The sequence below is a fragment of the Enhydra lutris genome, unplaced genomic scaffold, assembly GCF_002288905.1.
Source record: "Enhydra lutris kenyoni isolate GAN:26980312 unplaced genomic scaffold, ASM228890v2 scaffoldscaffold14, whole genome shotgun sequence".
Classification (NCBI taxonomy): Eukaryota; Metazoa; Chordata; class Mammalia; order Carnivora; family Mustelidae; genus Enhydra; species Enhydra lutris.
Window position 1 is genome coordinate 42241235 of NW_019154098.1, and position 18809 is coordinate 42260043.

The following is an 18809-nucleotide window of genomic DNA, read 5'->3' on the forward strand; positions in this document are numbered from 1 at the left end:
TTAGCTCCCATCATGATCCTGGGATAGAGCCCCACATCTGGCTCCCTCTGCTCTGCCCCCTCCCACTCCTGCTCTCTCTCTCTCTCAAATAAATAAATAAAATCTTAAAAAAAAAAAAAAGGCATCTTACAAAATACTTGGCCAGCACTCTTCAAAACTGTCAAAGACATAAAAAAAAATAAGGAAAATGTGAGAAACTGTCACAGCCAAGAGGAACCTCAAGGAGACATGAGTTCTAAATGTGATGGGTTTGGATCCAGGAGCAATAAGAAGACATTAGGGTAAAACTGATGAAATCTGAATAAAGCATGGGTTTTAGTTAAAAATAATGCATTGACATTAGTTGTATGATAATAAATGTACCACACTAATGTGTCAATAATAGGAAAAAGTGTGAGGTGGTCAGGGAGGGTGAAGGAATATATGGAAGCTTTGTTCTACCCTCTCAATTTTTCTGTAAATCTAAAAATTTCTAAAAAATAGGATTTTTAAAAACCTTATTATTAATTGGTGAATAATTCTACCATCCATCACTCTAGACTTTGAGAACTGAAGTTCTATAATGGGATATCCTATGCATAATTCAATTCAGTATTTACCAAGGTCCTACTCTGTAGGCCTTTGAACTGCTGGGTACTGACTATAAAAAAATGAACAAGATCCAAGACCTAGTTGGAGATAAAAGACATTTTTAATAGGTAATTACTGTACTGTGAGGTGAGCAGAACTGAAGCGCAGAGAGAAAGGGGTTTAGGAAAGTTTTGCAGAGGAGGCATGGAGAGGAAGAGGTACAGAAGCAAGAAATAAGTGAATTGAGCCTTTTTTAAACCTGTTCCTCTAAAAGTCTTGTTTTTCTCCCTGTCCTTTTTTTCCCCTGAAAATAAAAGCACTGTAGAGGCCAATACTTTATTTAACATGGTGTTTTAACTTTACATGAACAATGGGAAAAATATACTTTAGAAAATGCCAAAATTTCCAAAATTATCACAAGCATGAAAGAACATACATTTCAAAGTGAATTTTCAAAGACTTATTTATTTGAGAGAGAGAGACAGAATAAGGGGGAGAGGGAGAAAGAATCTCAAGCAAACTCCATGCTGAGCACAAAGCACAACTCCGGGCTGAATCTCACAACCCTGAGGTCACACAAAATAAGTGAATTGTAAAAGCGAGATCAGTGGGAAATGAGGGGACTAAAATGTGAAACAAAGATAACATATTGAAAGATGATGTCTAGAGGCGTCTAGCTGGCCTCTAGACAGTTGGAAGAGCCTATGACTTTTGATCTTGGGGAGGGGGGTCATGAGTTCAAGCCCCATGTTGTTTACAGAGATTACCTGAATTAAAAAACTTTTAAAAACTTTAAAAAATTTTTTTGTCTGGGGACACTTGGGTGGCTCAGTGGGTTAAGCCTCTGCCTTTGGCTCAGGTCATGGTCTCAGGGTCCTGGGATCCAGCCCCACATTGGGCTCTCTGCTCAGTAGGGAGCCTGCTTCCCCCCCTCTCTCTGCCTGCCTCTCTGCCTACTTGTGATCTCTCTCTCTCTCTCTGTCAAACAAATAAATCTTAAGAAAAAAAAAAGTCTGAAGTAAGTATCCAAAAGGATGACTACATGAACAAAATTCTGGGAAACAGCAATTTCCTAATTCTGCTTCATTTTATTGCAGATCTTTCAAACAACTCAAATTCCATGGGTGTAAACTAGTAAGGGGGGTGGACGGAGGAGCAAAGAGCAAGGACTGAGCATCCCTCTGTGACAGGTAACATACACAAGAGAGGGTCTCTCTATATATTTTCAAATGTAATCTTTAGAAAGAGCCTTGAAATGAGTATCTTCTATGTTTTCTGGAGAAAACCCCTGCTCAGAGGAACTCAGTATCTTGCAGCAGAGCAGGACTAGAACCAGGGTCCATCTGAGAGTAAAACCATGTCCTTTTTAGTCCCATTTAACCATTTAGCTGTTTGTAATATGGCAGTATTCACCCTGTTGGTTCCAAACAAAGCAGTCTTGAGATTGCTTCTGATTTCTTCCTTATTGCACTGTATTCACTTCATAGCCAAGGGCACTGAGCAAAGAACATTTCTAATTACATGTCTTGTTTACAAGTAATTTATTAATTAGCCCAGTGCTAATATAATACATACATACTCCAAGTATGTATAATACATACATACTCCAAGATTAATCCTACAAATGTTCATGGACATCCCTAGTTTTCAGTATATTTTGATTATCATCGTCACTCATTTAGGCCGCCAGTTTTGCGTCCGTCAAGGTAACATTACACTTGTTGGTAGACCTCCCTTCTCTTACCATCATGCTGTGACATCTCTAAGCTTTTTACCGCCAAGTGTTCTGAGCTGACTGCAAACGGAGGCAACTCCTTCCGGAACGAGAGCACCATCGTAAGCATTATAACGGTATCAAGCTTCTTGGGACCGACAAGATTCTGAGCCTCTCCTGATTCTATGCCACCTGAGGCAAGGCTCTTCCTATTTCCTCCTGCGTTAATACCGGGGAGAAACAATGATTTTGCCGGAGGCACGAGACTGTCGTTAAGAGAATCCAGAGAGGGAGCATGAAAAACAGTTGGCCTTGCGGGCCCGAAATCCCGAAGAGCTGCGGTTATTTCTAGGCTCCCAGGGCCTCCCGGACCCAGCCGCACAAAGGGCGCGGGGCGGTCCCGCTGCCGCCGCCGCCGCCTCCTGGTGCATCTCGGGAAGGGCTCCCGCCCGGGCCGCGCTACCGCGCCCGCCCGAGCGCCTTCGTATCCCCGGCCCTACCCCAGCGGCTCGCGCCGGGCCAGAGCAAAGCTCCGAAGCCACCAGCCCGCAGCCGGCCCGAGCTGCCGCGAGTTCCGGGGAGCCTGCGCTCGGCTCCTCCGCCGCGGGGGTCTTTGTTCCCGTAGGCGTCCCCGCCCCACCTCTCCCGCCACCAAACCCGTTGGCAGACTATCAAGGGCTTGTCCTACTTGGAGATGGCCAGTCCGGGGCGCGCAGGAGAGGGGCGGTGATAGAGGTAGCGAGGGTTACCCCTGTGTCTGGCTAGGGGGCGAAAGAGAAGGAAACGCGTCGGGCCCGCCTCCTGCTATTATAGCTCTGAGGCGGGCGACTCGCTCCAGCGCGGGCAACTCGCGCGGGCTCCGCAGGGCGCGCTGGCGGCGGCGGGGCGGGGCGCGGCGGGTCGGCCCGCGGGCTGCACGTGGTGGGGGCAGTTCTCCCGGCCCAACCTGGGAGAGCCACCGCTCTCAGGGGATGGTGGGATGCCGCCCCCGGCCCCGCTCTGGAGAGACGTTTTACTCGTGGGGGGCCCCGGAACTTCAGGTCCGGAAGACAGGAAGGGAGGGTGCGGCCTGGCGCGAGCCTTTTCTGAGCGCGGGGACTTCGGAGTGGGAAGCCGCCGGGCCGGGGAAAGGCGGCGGGGTGCGGAGGGACCCATCCATGGGAGGTAACCGGTAGGCGGAGCGGGGAGCGGAAAGAGGGTTGATACGAACCTCCGTCGGCGGGCTGGAGCAAAGTGCAAGACAGGCATTCCAGAGAATGGCTGCCCTCGGGTGCCGCGGCCGGCCCCGGTGGTCCCAGACCCGAAGGGTGGCGCGCGGAGACACACGTGGCCCGCCGCGCGCCGGGCTGTGTTTACATTCTGCAGCAGCTCCACGTTGTGCCGCCGTCCTCGCCTCCCATTGGCCAGCTCGCCGGCCGAAGCGGCGCTCCTCCCGCAGGGGCGGGCCCTGCCGGCCCCGGCGTCTTTTCCGAAAGAACCGGGTTCCTTGAGGCCTTAGCGGGACCGCCACGGTGCGCCGCAGGATGGCCACTACCTCAGTACTCTATGCTCGCCCGTGCCGCCTCCACCTGGCCGTAGCCGGGACTGAGCCGCGGCCTGACGTGGACGGGACCTGGGAGTTGACGGCGGGAGGGAAATTGAAAGTACTGGCGGGAGATGCGGAAGCAGAGCGGCCGGGAACCAATCCTCGGAGGAGGAGCCTCTGAGAGACTCCCTACCGCCTCCCGGCCGCGCAGGCAGGTGAGGTGGAGAGCAGGTGAACGCGGACTAAGGGCCTGGGCAAGCTGGCCCCGGCCCCTCGGGGTGGGCGGGCGCGGACTGAGATCAGGGCGCGGCGCGCGGGCCTGCGGGGCGGGCGCGCGGGAGAGGGGAGCGCGCAGTCCGGAGGTGTCAGTCTGAGGCGCATGCGTGCGGGGCGGGCCCGGCCCGGCCTATATATTGGGTTGGCGCCGGCGCCAGCTGAGCGCGGAGCGGTAGCGGGTCCAGCGGTGAGAAGGTGCCGGGCGTAGGACGGAGTGCGGGAGGAAAGAAAGCCCCTGGGGCCGATTCTTCCCGCGGGCGGGAGCCTAGAGGAGGAAAAATGGGAAGGCTGAGAAATAGGCGGCTGGGGCGGATGGCTTCCCGCGTTGCGTCCCTGTCAGGATCTCTGGCAGGGAGCCGGGGAAGCGGCGGGGGTGGAAGGCTACCCCGAAGGGGGAGGCCACGGAAAATGCCCTCATTCTAGGGGCTTCTCTCGCCCACGCTCGTTAGGGGAGCTCTCCCGCGGGAGGGAGGATAGGGGTCTGGGTTCCCTTCACGGAGCGAAGAGCTCCCTGACCAACCCAGTTTTCCTCTTTAACTCTCTTTCCTTTCACTCCCACCCCCATCTGGAGTCGGGGTCCCGGTGCCCCTTCAAGCAACAGGCAGGGCCCGGTGGGGCTGGGAAGGAGGGAACGGAGACTGAAGGACGTGACACAAGTCTCCGTTCCCTCCGCCCCCTGCTTCCCCGCCACCGCCGCTCTCCAAATTGGCGCGGAACCGGCTTCTCCACAGCGTTTCGCCTCCACAACCCCCTCTCTCTCCGGGACTCGTCCTGGATGGAAGGGGGGATGTGGGGACGCTGCCCAAGACCCCCTCGGGGTTCCGGGAGAGAGGATGGAGAGCGCAGAAAAGACCCATTTTGGGGAGACCTGCCTCCTTGCTGGGGTGCTTTGTAAATTCTTGAAGACACTCGCGTCCCGGCCGTCTATTCAATTGAGGAGACGCAGGCGTGTGTCCAAAATTAATAGATAACCATTGTAGTGCGTGAGACAGCATGGTCAAATGGCTCAGGCCATCTCCTGAGGGACTTAGCCGAAACCCCTGAATGAGCGTCTGATTGGCACTTGGGGGAATATGGGTGACAATATATTTGACTCTCGTTTTTCCTGTCCCCTCCAGAGATTTCACACACTTGAAAGAAGAGAATGTCAAGACGCAGGTAACATTGTCTTGTAGACATGTTTAAGAATATTCGCTGCTGCGCTTTAAACGCATGATTAAACTTTCTTTTAAAAATTTCACCGTAGTAGCCGTTTACAAGCTAAGCAACAGCCCCAGCCCAGCCAGACGGACTCCCCCCAGGAAGCCCAGATAGTCCAGGCCAAGAGGAGAAAAACAGCTCAGGTGAGTTAAGAGAGAGGAGAGAGAAGAAATTCTTTGCTGGGACTTCAGTTTAATAACGGTCTTTTTTATTTTCCAGGATGTCAAAAAAAGAAAAGAGGAGGTCACCAAGAAACACCAGTATGAGATTAGGGTAATGCAGAACTGGGCTGGGGGGGGCTTGGGGGAAACAAATGCAGGACAAAGAATTGTGTTATTGCTATGCAATAGAAAGATACCTCTGACACTTTTACTTCGAATGCCCCTAGAGGTCAACAGAAGGCCCGTATCTTTGGGTGGTTTATACGTGCCTGAATCCTACTACAGCTGCAGAGCAAGTTTGCCTTGAAGCAGCTGGTTCCTCTTTGTAAATCCCTCCCTCTTGGAATCGCCTGGTGCACCAGGGCCCGCCTAATCTGTCCAATGTACTGCTCTTTGTTCCCTCTCTGACTATAGTGGAGGGTCCTAATAGCTGTTCCTTGGGCCATAAATAGGATGGAAGTCACTGACAGACTGGCACATAGCCCTTTGCCACCTATTCTCCCTATGTGTGGTACAGAGAACACTAGAGACAGTGGTTCTCTTTGAAACCAGCATTGGTTGGGGAGAGGGTCCTTTAAAAGCTATTTAAGTAATTGACATCAGTTGATTCCACTTTTAAGGTTTTGTTTTCTAGTATTCTGAAGTATGGAAGCAGACTTAACTGGGGTGGGGGGGGAGCTTTTTATAAAACAAGGTGCCCTTACCACTATTGTAAAGAGAATTTATGATCTTGAAAGTGATTATTAGTGTTTGACTACAGATGCATTTTGTTATTACTCCCTTCCCCAATATCTAATGTCTTGTATATTTCCAGATTTGTATTTTGTTCTCTAAAATATCCCCACCCGTTACTCTTTATGTATGAAGATCCGTATGAACTGTGTCTTAATTCTAAAATATGAATGTCAACTAGATTGTCAGCAATGGTTAACTAACAGTGGTGTTGGGGGAAACTATAGACTGTTTAGAGATACTAGCTTCCATCCAAGACAAAAGCTGATTTTCTTTCGCATAAATTTTTGTTTTATATGACAGAACTGTTGGCCACCTGTATTATCTGGGGGGATCAGTCCTTGTATTATCATTGAAACACCCCACAAAGAAATAGGAACAAGTGACTTCTCCCGATTTACAAATTACAGATTTAAAAATCTTTTTATTAATCCTTCACCTTTGCCTGATTTAAGGTAAGAACATTTTTTGTAATTTAATATCAAAGATTAAAATTGTACTTAGTATATTACACTACCTTGAATCCTATTTTGCCTTCATTAGAAGACCGAAAAACATCCAAAAATTGCTTTACTAGTATTTATGCATGTACTGAAATGGTGATGTTTGCAAAGGATATGGGTATTTAAAATACTAATTTTATGAAGTGCTTTTCATTTACTTGTTGAATACTCTAAGCCTCATTAGAGGCTTTTTAAATGAGGTTTAAGTCTTCCTTTTAATACGGAAGCACTTTAACAGGTATGACATTTTCATTTGATAGATCAACCCTATTTCTTACCAAGTTTAGAAATACCTATATTCAATTCTTTTTTCTAGTTAATATGACTAAGAGGTATAGCTTATACAAAGCATGTAGTGTAGTATATTTGGCTCTAATATACAAATGAATGAGCAGACATTTAAACTCACCACCCCTCCCCTTTACTACACTCTGTCCCAGCCACCACCACTTTAGATGAGTCTACTATTGATTTATTTGGAGATGACTGGAACTTGTCTCTACTGGGATTATATGCTTAAATATTTAAATTTGCAGTGTTGCTCTTGAGGAAATGTTATCTTAAATGGAAGCCTTTTAATTTATAAATGGGGGAAGCACTCTTGAAAGCCATAGTCTAAGTTCTTGCTGTACAATTTCAGGCTTCTGCTTTTTTATGCTAAAGAAATGGTTTCTAAAAGTTAAAGTAGCAATTTTTTCCTAATTTACTTTAAGAGCTCCTCCTTCCAAGTTCTAACTCAAAGTTGTATTTCAATACCTGAAGTTGATTCTTTGTACAACAGGTAGCTTGAATATTATGTAGGTCACATGGTGTTTTCTCCCCTTCTATAGTTGGGGATGTTCAAAGGATGTTTGGCTAAACATGCTAAAAAAGGAGACCAGGTATGTTCATGACAAACATTTTGAAGTTCTGCATTCTGACTTGGAACCACAGATGAGGTCAATACTTCTAGACTGGCTTTTAGAGGTATGTTCCATCAATACAAATTTTCTTTATCTCTGTATAATGGAAAAGTATTTAGATGTGTATGTGCTTTCCATGTGCCCTTGCTATATTTTCAGCAGCCATCTTTTGGGGGATACATACTGCAGTTAACAGTACCAAAATGGAAAATGTCTGCTTTGTGAGAATAAAGTAACACAGCCACTGCATCCCATACAACCTAAACTTAATTCAGAACTCCTGGTGTCTGTGGGAATTGCTGTGTACCAGGCACTAGATGCTGAGGATAATCAAGATAAACAGAATATATACATAGTTGAAAAGGTTTTGAATTCTGGTATGCAAAGTGAAGAACCAGGACTAGGCTTCGGCCCTCAGAAGTCCTTTTTCTACCTCACCAAAATCAAATTATGATTTGGAATCCTGATTTCTAGGTCCTAAATGATAAGGAGGCTTTGAATATCCAGAGGCACTAAGCCCTCTGGGCTTCATGTAGTTTCCCTTTATTACACACCTTTATTCCTTTTTGAAATACACTGTACCATTAATCTAAAGGAGTAACAGTGATCTCCAGATCTCTAAAGATCTATGACAGAATGTTCTGTTTAGGCCCATTCCTTTTCTCTGGATAGTAATTCCAAGAGTTTCTAAAATTGAGAAAATTACTTGTGGAAATGACAAACTGATTTTTCTCCAGCCCTTGGATATTTACTCTCTAGTTTCCCTGTGTTTGATAGAGATGATACACTCTAAGGGAGAAACACTATAGGCTTTTCGGTGGAATAATACATGGCAGAGTAGATCTCAGAAGCTATCAGAAAAGTTTTTAAGACTATAAAACACTGTCCTTTTGAGTTAGGTTATCATTTCTTATTCTGACTAGCAGGGAAGATAGTTCAGTCATGTGCGTACAAGAAGGGGGCTGAATTTTTACTTTTGGAGTGCCTAGTGATCATGGAAGCAACCTAAGCACAAAATGTAGATTTTTTTTTCCTTTTTATGGTTACACTGACTTTATCCGGTAGTTGCCCATCAAATTTATTGCTATCTTTCCTTAAACAGGATTATATGCAAAACTATAGAATATAATCAATCCAGCAGTGTTAAACTCTAGTTTTTCTTAGTATATCCTTTTAGTCTATGAATGCAAAGATGGTTCAATATTATCTTAACAGTTTAAAAGAGAAACATCATAAAGTGTCGATAGACTTGAAAGATATTTTTTTGAAATTCAGTTTCTGTTCCTCCTTTAAAAATATGTAGTAAACTAAGAGTTCCTTAACACATTGTTTATTAGAAACTCATGTACTTCCGTCCCTGTTTCCTCATCTTCAAAATGGCGATAAAGCTGCTACTTCCTGGAGCTCAGAATTTGAAGCTTTCCCTATACTAAGTATGGACATGACAGATACTGTTTATTAACAATAGTGAAACATTAGGGAAATTCCCATTACAGTAAGAAACAAGGGATGAGATCAAGACTATCACCAATGTTGTTCTTTCAGTTGTCTTCTATAAAAATTCTTAGCCAACACAGTAAAACGTGAAAAAAATGAAGTTAAAAACATTGAAAGGAATGTTATTTTGTAGTTAAATGTCTGCCTAGAACAGTGAAAGAATCATTTCGAGCTGTTAAAATTATAAACTAAGCTTGAAAACATGAGCACTTACCAGCAATAAACAATTAGGAAACTAATGGAAAAAGTTCCCACTCAGTCAGCAAAAGTATAAATATATCTGAGAATAAGTTAAGTCCATATGAAAAAAATACATATATAAAACTAGTAACAGGGACACCTGGGTGGCTCAGTTGGTTAAGCGGCTGCCTTCGGCTCAGGTCATGATCCCAGCGTCCTGGGATCGAGTCCCACATCGGGCTCCTTGCTCAGCGGGGAGCCTGCCTATCCCTCTGCCTCTGCCTACCACTCTGTCTGCCTGTGCTCATGCTCTCTCTCTAACAAATAAATAAATAAAATCTTAAAAAAAAAAAAAAAAAAAAAAACTAGTAACAGTAGGGACACCTGGGTGCCACGGTCAGTTAAGCATCTGCCGTCAGCTCAGGTCATGTTCCCAGGGTCCTGGGATCGAGTCCCGCATCAGGCCGAGGTTCGCTCAGTGGGGAACCTGCTTCTCCCTCTGCCTGCCGCTCCCCCTGCTTGTGCTCTGACATATACATAAATAAAACCTTTAAATAACTTTAAAAAAAAATCTAGTAAGTAAATGAGGATAGTAATAGATTCTTTTATCCTATATCCTAGTATATGTTAGTATCTGCCCCCCTCCTTATCCCTGCCCAGTCTTAGCTCTGGTATCCTAAAAAGCAAAGTTGGTCTCTAAAGAATTCTAAAGACTGGTATTTTAGGTGAGAACTTTCTAATTGGAGAAATGCATAGAATATTTAAATGTTTGGATTCTTCTCTAGGTATGTGAAGTATACACACTTCATAGAGAAACATTTTACCTTGCGCAAGACTTTTTTGATAGATTTATGTTGACACAAAAGGATATAAATAAAAATATGCTTCAACTCATTGGAATTACCTCATTATTCATTGCTTCCAAACTTGAGGTGAGTTCTCAAGCTTTATCCATGATAATATATCTCACTTTTTTAAATCAACACAATAATCCCAGCAAATACAGCTTTTGACATTAACTCTATAAGAAAGATGAGTGGGTTTTTTCCCCCAGAACATTTTCTGAATATTATTGATTTGGATAGATAAATATAGTTCCCTTTGTTAGTATCTGAGCCTATTATAAGCATCTGGTTTAGATTCTGGAAGCATCTAGGTGAAATATCCTATGGTTCATTCTGCTGGACAAAATATACCAGCAGTGTGGTCTGTATACATATACAGCACTTGCATTCAATAGAATGGCCTTTGAAAACTAAATGACCAATCAAATGAAATAAATACTATGCTGGGTTAAAATAAAGGTCTATATATACTGAATGGTCTATATTCTGTTTTTGAGTGGTGCTGCCAGGATGGAAGGCAACCCTTTTTGCCTGAGGTTTTCTTTCACACAATCTTTTCTTAAACAATACATTTTGGATATCATACTTTCTTCTGAAAGTTTTGAAACTTGTCATCATTTTGAGGGTAGGAGAGGGACTGTGAATCAGGCCTTAATCTAAGTGTATTTTTCTTCCAAATTTGTCTTTTGAGCACCAAGAGCGATCTCCCAATTCTGCCATATTTGGTAAATAATTTTGTGTTTGGTCTATCCTTACTGTGTGTTTCGGGTATCTTTCTAGACTAAACTCGTGATTTTTAACCTGTTCTCATATGTAGCAGGCCTCTCTTCTTCTCTGATCATTCTGTTTTTCTCTGGGCTGTTAAGACAGACCTGCAGCCAAACTGCACAGCGTATTTCTTGATGTACCACACCTTTATAAAGGAACTGTTTTCAGTAGTTTCTAGACCTTGTTGAAGTGTCTTGTTTTGGTCTGGCCAATATACTAAGCAATCAAAAAAAAAGTCTGGCTTTTTATTTTTTAACTGAAATATTTTAAGATATTCTAGTTGTTTATTAATTGAAATTCAAGATCAAGTCTATGAAAATAAGTGTCAATGTAGTTGGCTAATTTAGACTCCTACATCTGTGAAAAATCTTGTTACTAAGACACAATCACTTTATGAAGCTGTCCTTAAAAATGAAGCCTGTAGGGGCGCCTGGGTGGCTCAGTGGGTTAAGCCGCTGGCTTCGGCTCAGGTCATGATCTCAGGGTCCTGGGAACGAGCCCCGCATCGGGCTCTCTGCTCAGCAAGGAGCCTGCTTCCTCCTCTCTCTCTGCCTGCCTCTCTGCCTGCTTGTGATCTCTGTCAAATAAATAAATAAAATTAAAAAAAAAAAATGAAGGCTGTATGTGGTTTCCGTATAACCTTTTGTTTTAATCTCAATCTTAACTGTGCTTAATTTTTTAAAAATCCACTTTAAAGGAAATATATGCTCCTAAACTACAAGAGTTTGCTTATGTTACTGATGGTGCCTGCAGTGAAGAGGATATCTTAAGAATGGAACTTATTATATTAAAGGTAATAAATTTATTGTCTATTTGCTACTTACTAAGTTAGTAGTTACTACTGAATCTGAAAGACCACAATGTAAATAGTGAAAACAGGTTTCATTCAGCATTAGGATCCAGTTCAAAGAGGTTAATGCATCAAAATACGGACAATGGTATATAGACGGAGTGGAATTTACATAACCTGTAGACTCTTCTTTTTCTGTGTCTTTGTTTCTATTGAGAATATATTATTTTCCTAATTTTAAAGTTAAGGAAAACACTTTGAAAAGTAAAATTAGCATAGCCTAATTCATTTGTGTATACAAATGAATTCCGACAATGACTCTCAAATCTTAGTTCTGATAACGCCCCCCCTTTCTTCCAGTAGATACAGAATGAAAATTATTTCATTGTCTTTTTTCTTTCTATATGTAAAAAAGGACTATTAACAAGCATGGAGAAGAGAAGCATAAAGGTGTTTAATCAGGCCCTGAATTAAAGTAAAGGCTGAATGTTAGCAACTAGAAAGTATGTTATTAAATTTGAACACCCTGAGTTTATATATAGGACACACCAGAAAACAAGGACTTTTTATAGATTATCTAAACTATATATATTATAGATTATTAAATTTATATTTTGTAAATTATGTTTACAATCTATATTCATATTCGTAGCTCTGTTAAATATCAGCTTACCAGAAAGATGCCATTCTAACAATAACCTTATTCAGATTCAGGCTTGAAGCACACCATAAGGAGTATGTAAGAGATGGAATTTTCTGTAACACTGTTCTCACCTAATTATTTTAGACTGCTTGTAAATGGTAAAGTCCTAGGTCTTCATGGAGGAGAGGATATCATAAATCGGGATTTGTTTTTTTTGTTCTAAACTTTTAAATTTGACGAGAAGCCATCAAAGATCATGAAAAGAAAAGAGCTAAATGGAATTAGCTCTGGTCACTGAATACAGTTTTACAAAGGCAGTTTCAATAAATAATAATAGATGTGGAAGACCAGGGGCTGCAAGAAATGAGAAGAGGAGGAATGAATACCAGACGTAGTGAGCTTTCTAAAGAAAGACAACTAGAGAATTATAAAGGGGCCTGTAGTAGTAGACTATAAAATATAAGCGCCTTTACATCCTGAGGTATCTATAAATATTTTTAATAAAAATAAGGGTCAATAAAATTCCTAGGAAGAAATAAACCTAAAGCAGAAAGTTTTTAAATGACTAGTAAAGTAGCTATGTATTACAGTGTATACATATCTACATTTATTAACAGGTATTTTAATTCCATTAACAGGCTTTAAAATGGGAACTCTGTCCTGTAACAGTCATCTCCTGGCTAAATCTCTTCCTCCAAGTTGATGCTCTTAAGGATGCTCCTAAAGTTCTTCTACCTCAGTATTCTCAGGAAAAGTTCATTCAAATAGCTCAGGTATTTTCAATGAATATATGCTAATGTTTATTATAGCTGTTCAGTGCACTTAAAGTCTTAACTGAGTTATACAATAAAAGGCATAACGAATTAAATCCACTCCTTAATTGACAAGAACAAAACTGATGCATAAAATTCTGTTCCTGATATTTATATTGCTTACTAATTCTAGAAAACAAACTTTTTAAACTTTGAGTTTAAATGTATTATGAATACTTTTCATTCTTTGAGTTCAAAGTAGAGTTAAATACCTCTTTTTGATATATAAAATGGAAAAAGGCATTTAGCCAGTTGTCTTTAGTATGATGTGAAATTATTCTGTATGATTATCTTATTCTTATTTGAATACAAAGAGTACCTACTTTGTACTTTAGAATTAAGATTATTTTTTTTTTAAATTAGGTTCAAATTATGCTTTCCTAGGCCAGCGTAACAAATGTTCTTTCCTGCCTGCTTCTCCTAAGTATGTTAAAGGCCACTGTAACTGTTTTAAGTTCTAATTCTGTGTAGTATATGAAAAGCTTACATATGGAATTGAAGGAACTGTGGTATACTGGGATGGGTTTTAAATAACCTAGGGTAAAACTTAGTTTTATTTTAAATCTAGTCAACACAATTATGAACACTAACACTGAATTACCAGTAAAATATTAGAATCGGTTCATTTTATAATATTTTGTAACAAACGAGAACAAACATTTGATAAACTGGTAATTACTGTATCTGCATTATTTCTAAGTCTTCTGGTCAGAAGTTTATTCCACTGCATAGGTATTCACCTTAGGCCTCTGAAATCTAGCCGTTTTACACCATTCTTGTCCATTATACTGCCTTTTTATTTTATTTTTTTAAAGATTTTATTTATTTATTTGACAGAGAGATCACAAGCAGCAGAGAGGCAGGCAGAGAGAGAGGAGGAAGCAGGCTCCCCGCTGAGCAGAGAGCCCAATGTGGGGCTCGATCCCAGGACTCCGAGATCATGACCTGAGCCGAAGGCAGCGGCTTAACCCACTGAGCCACCCAGGCGCCCCTATACTGCCTTTTAAATAATCTCACTGTTTAGACTACAGTGAAGCAGATACAGAGGGAACACGTTTCTAAAGGATCATTCTTAAAATGTAGCTTTCCTGATTTAAAGTCCTCCAGTAATTTCAGTAATAAGAACCAGAATTCTTAAGGACCTTTTATGATCTAACCTAGGCTAATCTATGATCTAATCTATCCCTCTCCAGCTACTGCCCCCCCCCTTAAGGAATGAAGGAAAGGAATTCCTTTGTTCTGAACTAGGAGTTCCAAGGGCAAGGAATACTTTCTCATTTCTCATTTGCAAATGCTGTTCCCTATATGTAAAATACTCTACACCTTCCAATCTTCCTAGCTATCTTGTTTTTTTACACCTTCCAATCTTCCTAGCTATCTTGTTTTTTTAAGATTTAAGCAGCACAGGGACACCTGGGTGGCTCAGTCGTTAAGCGTCTGCCTTCGGCTCAGGTCATGACCCCAGGGTCCTGGGATCAAGCCCCACATCAGGCTCCCTGCTCTTCGGGAGGCCTGCTTCTCCCTCTCCCACTCCCTGTGCTTGTGTTCCCTCTCTCGTGTTCTCTCTAGGAAATAAATAAAATCTTTAAAAAAAAAAAAAAAAAAAAAAAGGGGATTTAAGCAGCACAAGTCTTCCCCACCCTGGATTAGGTGCCCCCCGCCTACTATTACACAGCACACCGCATCCTAACAATCCTTGTCTGTTCACTTCCTAACTCAAGCCACCACTCTTAAGGAAATTATCTTTGGATCCCTTAGTTTTGGCATAAGTACTCTAACATTGTACCCAACTCATCTTTAGTAGCAACATGTATCACTCATCCTTTCTCCTCTTTTGCTTTTTCCTTGGTTAGCTTTTAGATCTGTGTATTCTTACCATCGATTCATTAGAGTTCCAGTACAGAATATTGGCTGCCGCTGCCTTATGCCACTTTACCTCTATTGAAGTGGTGAAGAAAGCCTCAGGTAAGGCACTATATTTTGTTATCTTCTTACATGTTCACAACTAAATTTTAAAGGGGCTTTTATCAACTTTAGCTTCCTATTAAAATGGAAGAAAATTAGTTTAGCCATTATGTTCCCTTTTGTTAGAAGTACTTTCTAATTGTCAATATATATCCATAAACAAAAAGATCAAATGTAAATTACATCCATTTCAAGTTAGTCAACATGGATAAAGCTCTAAGAGTTCTTTGGGTTTTGACAATTTGTTTCATATGTAGAAGGTACTGATTAAGAAGCTCTAAGTCTTGGTGGCTCAGTTGGTTAAATGTCCAACTCTTGGTTTTGGCTCAGGTTTCGGGGATCGAATCCTGTTTTTGGTTCTGCACTCTGGGGAGTCTGCTCCCCTCCCTATACCCTTCTCCCTGCTCGAGTGCTCTCAAATGAATACATCCTTTAAAACAAAAGGCTCTAAGTCAAATGGTCACATTATTAAAAGGCCAAAATCAGGGCGTCTGGATAGCTCGTGCATTAAGTGTCTGACTCTTAATTTCAGCTCAGGTTATGATCTTGGGTCATGGGATCGAGCCCCATGGTGGGCTCCACACTCATCGTGGAGTCTGTCCCTCCCCCTTTGCTCCTCCCCCTGCTATCATGTGTTCTCTAATAAATAAATTTAAAAAATTAAAGGCCAGAATCAAGTTCCAACAAGTTAAAGCAGTTTAGCACTCTCAAACTATGTTTAGAGACAGTTTCTGATGGAACCTTCACATTTTCCTAAACTTTCCTCTGTCTAGGTTTGGAATGGGACAACATATCTGAATGTGTAGACTGGATGGTGCCTTTTGTCAGTGTAGTAAAAAGTACTAGTCCCGTGAAGCTGAAGATTTTCAAGAAGATTTCTATGGAAGATAGACACAATATCCAGACACATACAAATTATCTGGCTATGCTGGTATGTTTCTTGTGGGGCTTCTGGGTTTTATCTAGTAAGTCACTGAAACTGGTAGTAAGGATACTAGAAATACTTTAGGGCAATGGTTTAGGCTACTAGGGGCTAGAAAGTTCTTATGGGCACACTAATGTCACAGCAAGATTTGTGGAGTGTCTCAACATCAATGCCAGTATTCCAGATAAGAGTTTTTAAAAATACAGCTGTAGGCAGTTCAAACCGTTTTATCTCTAAAATGTGATTAGTCATGCTTGCAAAGACAGAAACCTACATGAGGCCTAAGTAGTCTCAAGTTAATACCCCAAAAATCTGGGTTTTGTTTTACTGTCAGTGCTTACCTGTTAATCTCTGCATGATTTCTCCACATGTACAGGATGAAGTAAATTACGTAAACACCTTCAGAAAGGGTGGACAGTTGTCACCAGTGTGCAGTGGAGGCATTATGACACCACCGAAGAGCACTGAAAAACCACCAGGAAAACACTAAAGAAGTGAACTGGCAAACAAGTTGGAATTGAGTATTGGGTAGAATTTCATAGAACTGAACTACTAAAGTTTTCAGGAAAGTAGTGCTATGACTGTCCTAGCCAATTCAGAAGTTTCACTGCCATTCTTTGATTTTAAGAAAAAACACTTAAAATTGGCATTAAGGAAGAAATTCCTAGGTTAGCTGTTTAAACAGCTGGACTTGTTTACAAAGATGACTTCATTCCCAGCGTGACTGGATAGAAGCCAGCCACAATTTATGCCATAAGAATCTTTTTGATCCAGTGTTACTATGTTTATCTTGATAAATTAAGAATTTTATCATTGGAGTTTTAGACTAGACAAGTGCTACCTTAAAGGGGACACGAGTAATACAATACTTTGAATCTAGTTTCTAGATTCGCAAAATTCATATTCTTGACTGGTGCAATTTGGTTTTTGAAAATAAAATTTAAACTTGTTTACAAAGGTTTAGTTTTATAATAAGGTGACTAATTTATCTATAGCTGCTGTAGCAAGCTATTATAAAACTTGAATTTTTACAAATGGTGAACTTTAATCTGTTTTTTTAACTGATATATTTGCCTTGCCATAACATTTTTTAACCAATAAGGCTTAGATGAACATGGTGTTTAAACTGTGCTCTAAAAAGGGGGAATACCAAAGAAATTTTAAACAAGATAAATGTTGTAGCTCCTACTTTGGGCTTTGACACAGAGGTTGCTTTATAATAACTTTTTGTACATCACAATTTAAGTGAAGAAGTACCCTTTCAACCTATTTATATGAGAAAGTCACTTTACTAACTCCAAAATATCCCTAAGGACTTTTTCTTAATTTAGTGTGACTAAGACTATTTATGTTTGCAAAATTATTAAGGTCCTTTTTAAATTCCTACATAATGAGTTAAAGGACAGTGTCAAAGTGATAAAGCTTAACACTTGACCTAAACTTATTTTCATAAGGCAGAAAAGTAGTAAATGTATACTGACTGCTAGATTATTTATTGAAAACAAACAAAAAAAAACCTGACATAAGAACTTGCTGTATATAGACTAGCTACTTCTACATATTTTAGTTTTTAAAAAAAATGAAATTTCAGCCTCAAGAGGGAGTCTAAATAGAAAACAAATTATACTAAGTTGCTAGTTTATTCTGTTACTGGACATGTGAATCTCTTCCTTTGAAGAAATTATAAATTTAAGCTATGGTTATGGTATGAAGTCTTCTGTATAGTTTTTAAATTTTTTCAGTATTGTCTGAAAAGAAAACACCACTAAATGTGTACATATGTATTATATAATCTAATACTGTTTATTTTTAGCCCATTGTTTAAAAAATAAAAGTTAAAAAATTTTAACTAACTGCTTAAAAGTAAAGTTTTGCCATTGCTTGGAGAAACTTTTTTTTCCTTCTCTGCGCTGCCAGCTGTAACACTTCTTCTGGGTTGCTTGCATTCAATTCTGTCTGGCCGATGGCTTTGATCTTCCAAAACAAGAAAGTGACATTATTACAGGTGTGGTCAAAAATACTAGTATACATAATATAAAACTACCTACATATTGACACTCAGCTTAATGATTAGTTAACCTCTAACTGTAAATGATGAGAGGTATGGAAGAAATTAATAAAAACAGACTAGAGCCACACTTAAAAAGGAGATGCTAAGCCACTGTTTATAGAATTACAGTAGGTCCGCCTTATCTGAAGGTCTAGGGTCCGGAAGCAGATGATCCTCCTCCTGACATATCTTAGAAAGTCAACAACAGTAGGGGGGCCTGAGTGGTTCAATCAGTTACGCATATATCTTAGGCTCTGGTCATGATCCCAGCATCTTGGGATCCCTGCTCAGCAGGGAGTCTGCTGCTCCCTCTGCCTGGTTTAGTGGTTTAGCGCTGATCAAAGCCTCCACCTGCTCTTGTGCTCTTGCTTGCTCTCTCTCCCCTCTCAAATAATATCTTAAAAAAAAAAAAAGTTAACAGTAAGCTAATACTGTACCACAATGCTTACATCATTCACCTCATATCATCACAAGAAGGGTGATGATACTCTGAGACTATATTCACATAGCTTATTACAGTATATTGTTATAACTGCTATTATAGGTATGTACATGTAGCATTTAGTACTAGCCATGATTTCAGGCATCCACCAGAGAGGTCTTGGAACTTACCCCTGTGGAAAAGGGGGGGAGACGACTCTATCTACAGTAACATTAATTCATATAAGTTTGACTAAAAATACCAGTAAATAAACCCTACATGTAATTTGACACATTTGTTACAGTTAAATTAGGGCTCCAACAAAAGTTT

General features: G+C 41.1%; 2 protein-coding genes across 4 annotated transcripts in view; one reads left to right on the plus strand and one right to left on the minus strand.

Moving 5' to 3' along the window:
• Positions 1 to 4245: 4245 nt before the first annotated feature.
• Positions 4246 to 16510, plus strand: LOC111146791 (cyclin E2). Its single transcript, XM_022502473.1, has 12 exons — positions 4246 to 4280; positions 5204 to 5243; positions 5332 to 5428; positions 5505 to 5558; positions 6482 to 6633; positions 7512 to 7647; positions 10046 to 10192; positions 11571 to 11666; positions 12945 to 13079; positions 14972 to 15083; positions 15857 to 16014; positions 16385 to 16510. The coding sequence occupies exons 2-12, from the start codon at positions 5230 to 5232 to the stop codon at positions 16496 to 16498; spliced, it is 1215 nt and encodes a 404-aa protein (XP_022358181.1). The 5' UTR covers positions 4246 to 4280; positions 5204 to 5229; the 3' UTR covers positions 16499 to 16510.
• Positions 16511 to 17406: 896 nt separating this feature from the next.
• Positions 17407 to 18809, minus strand: part of LOC111146790 (integrator complex subunit 8) — a 49459-nt gene continuing 48056 nt past the window's right edge. For 2 of the 3 annotated variants that reach the window (XM_022502471.1, XM_022502470.1), the window contains one exon: positions 17508 to 17982. In XM_022502471.1, the coding sequence (XP_022358179.1) occupies positions 17866 to 17982 (117 nt within the window). In that variant the 3' untranslated portion in view covers positions 17508 to 17865. Of the gene's footprint in view, positions 17983 to 18809 lie in introns of all 3 variants that reach the window. The other variant, XM_022502472.1, reaches the window with a different exon arrangement.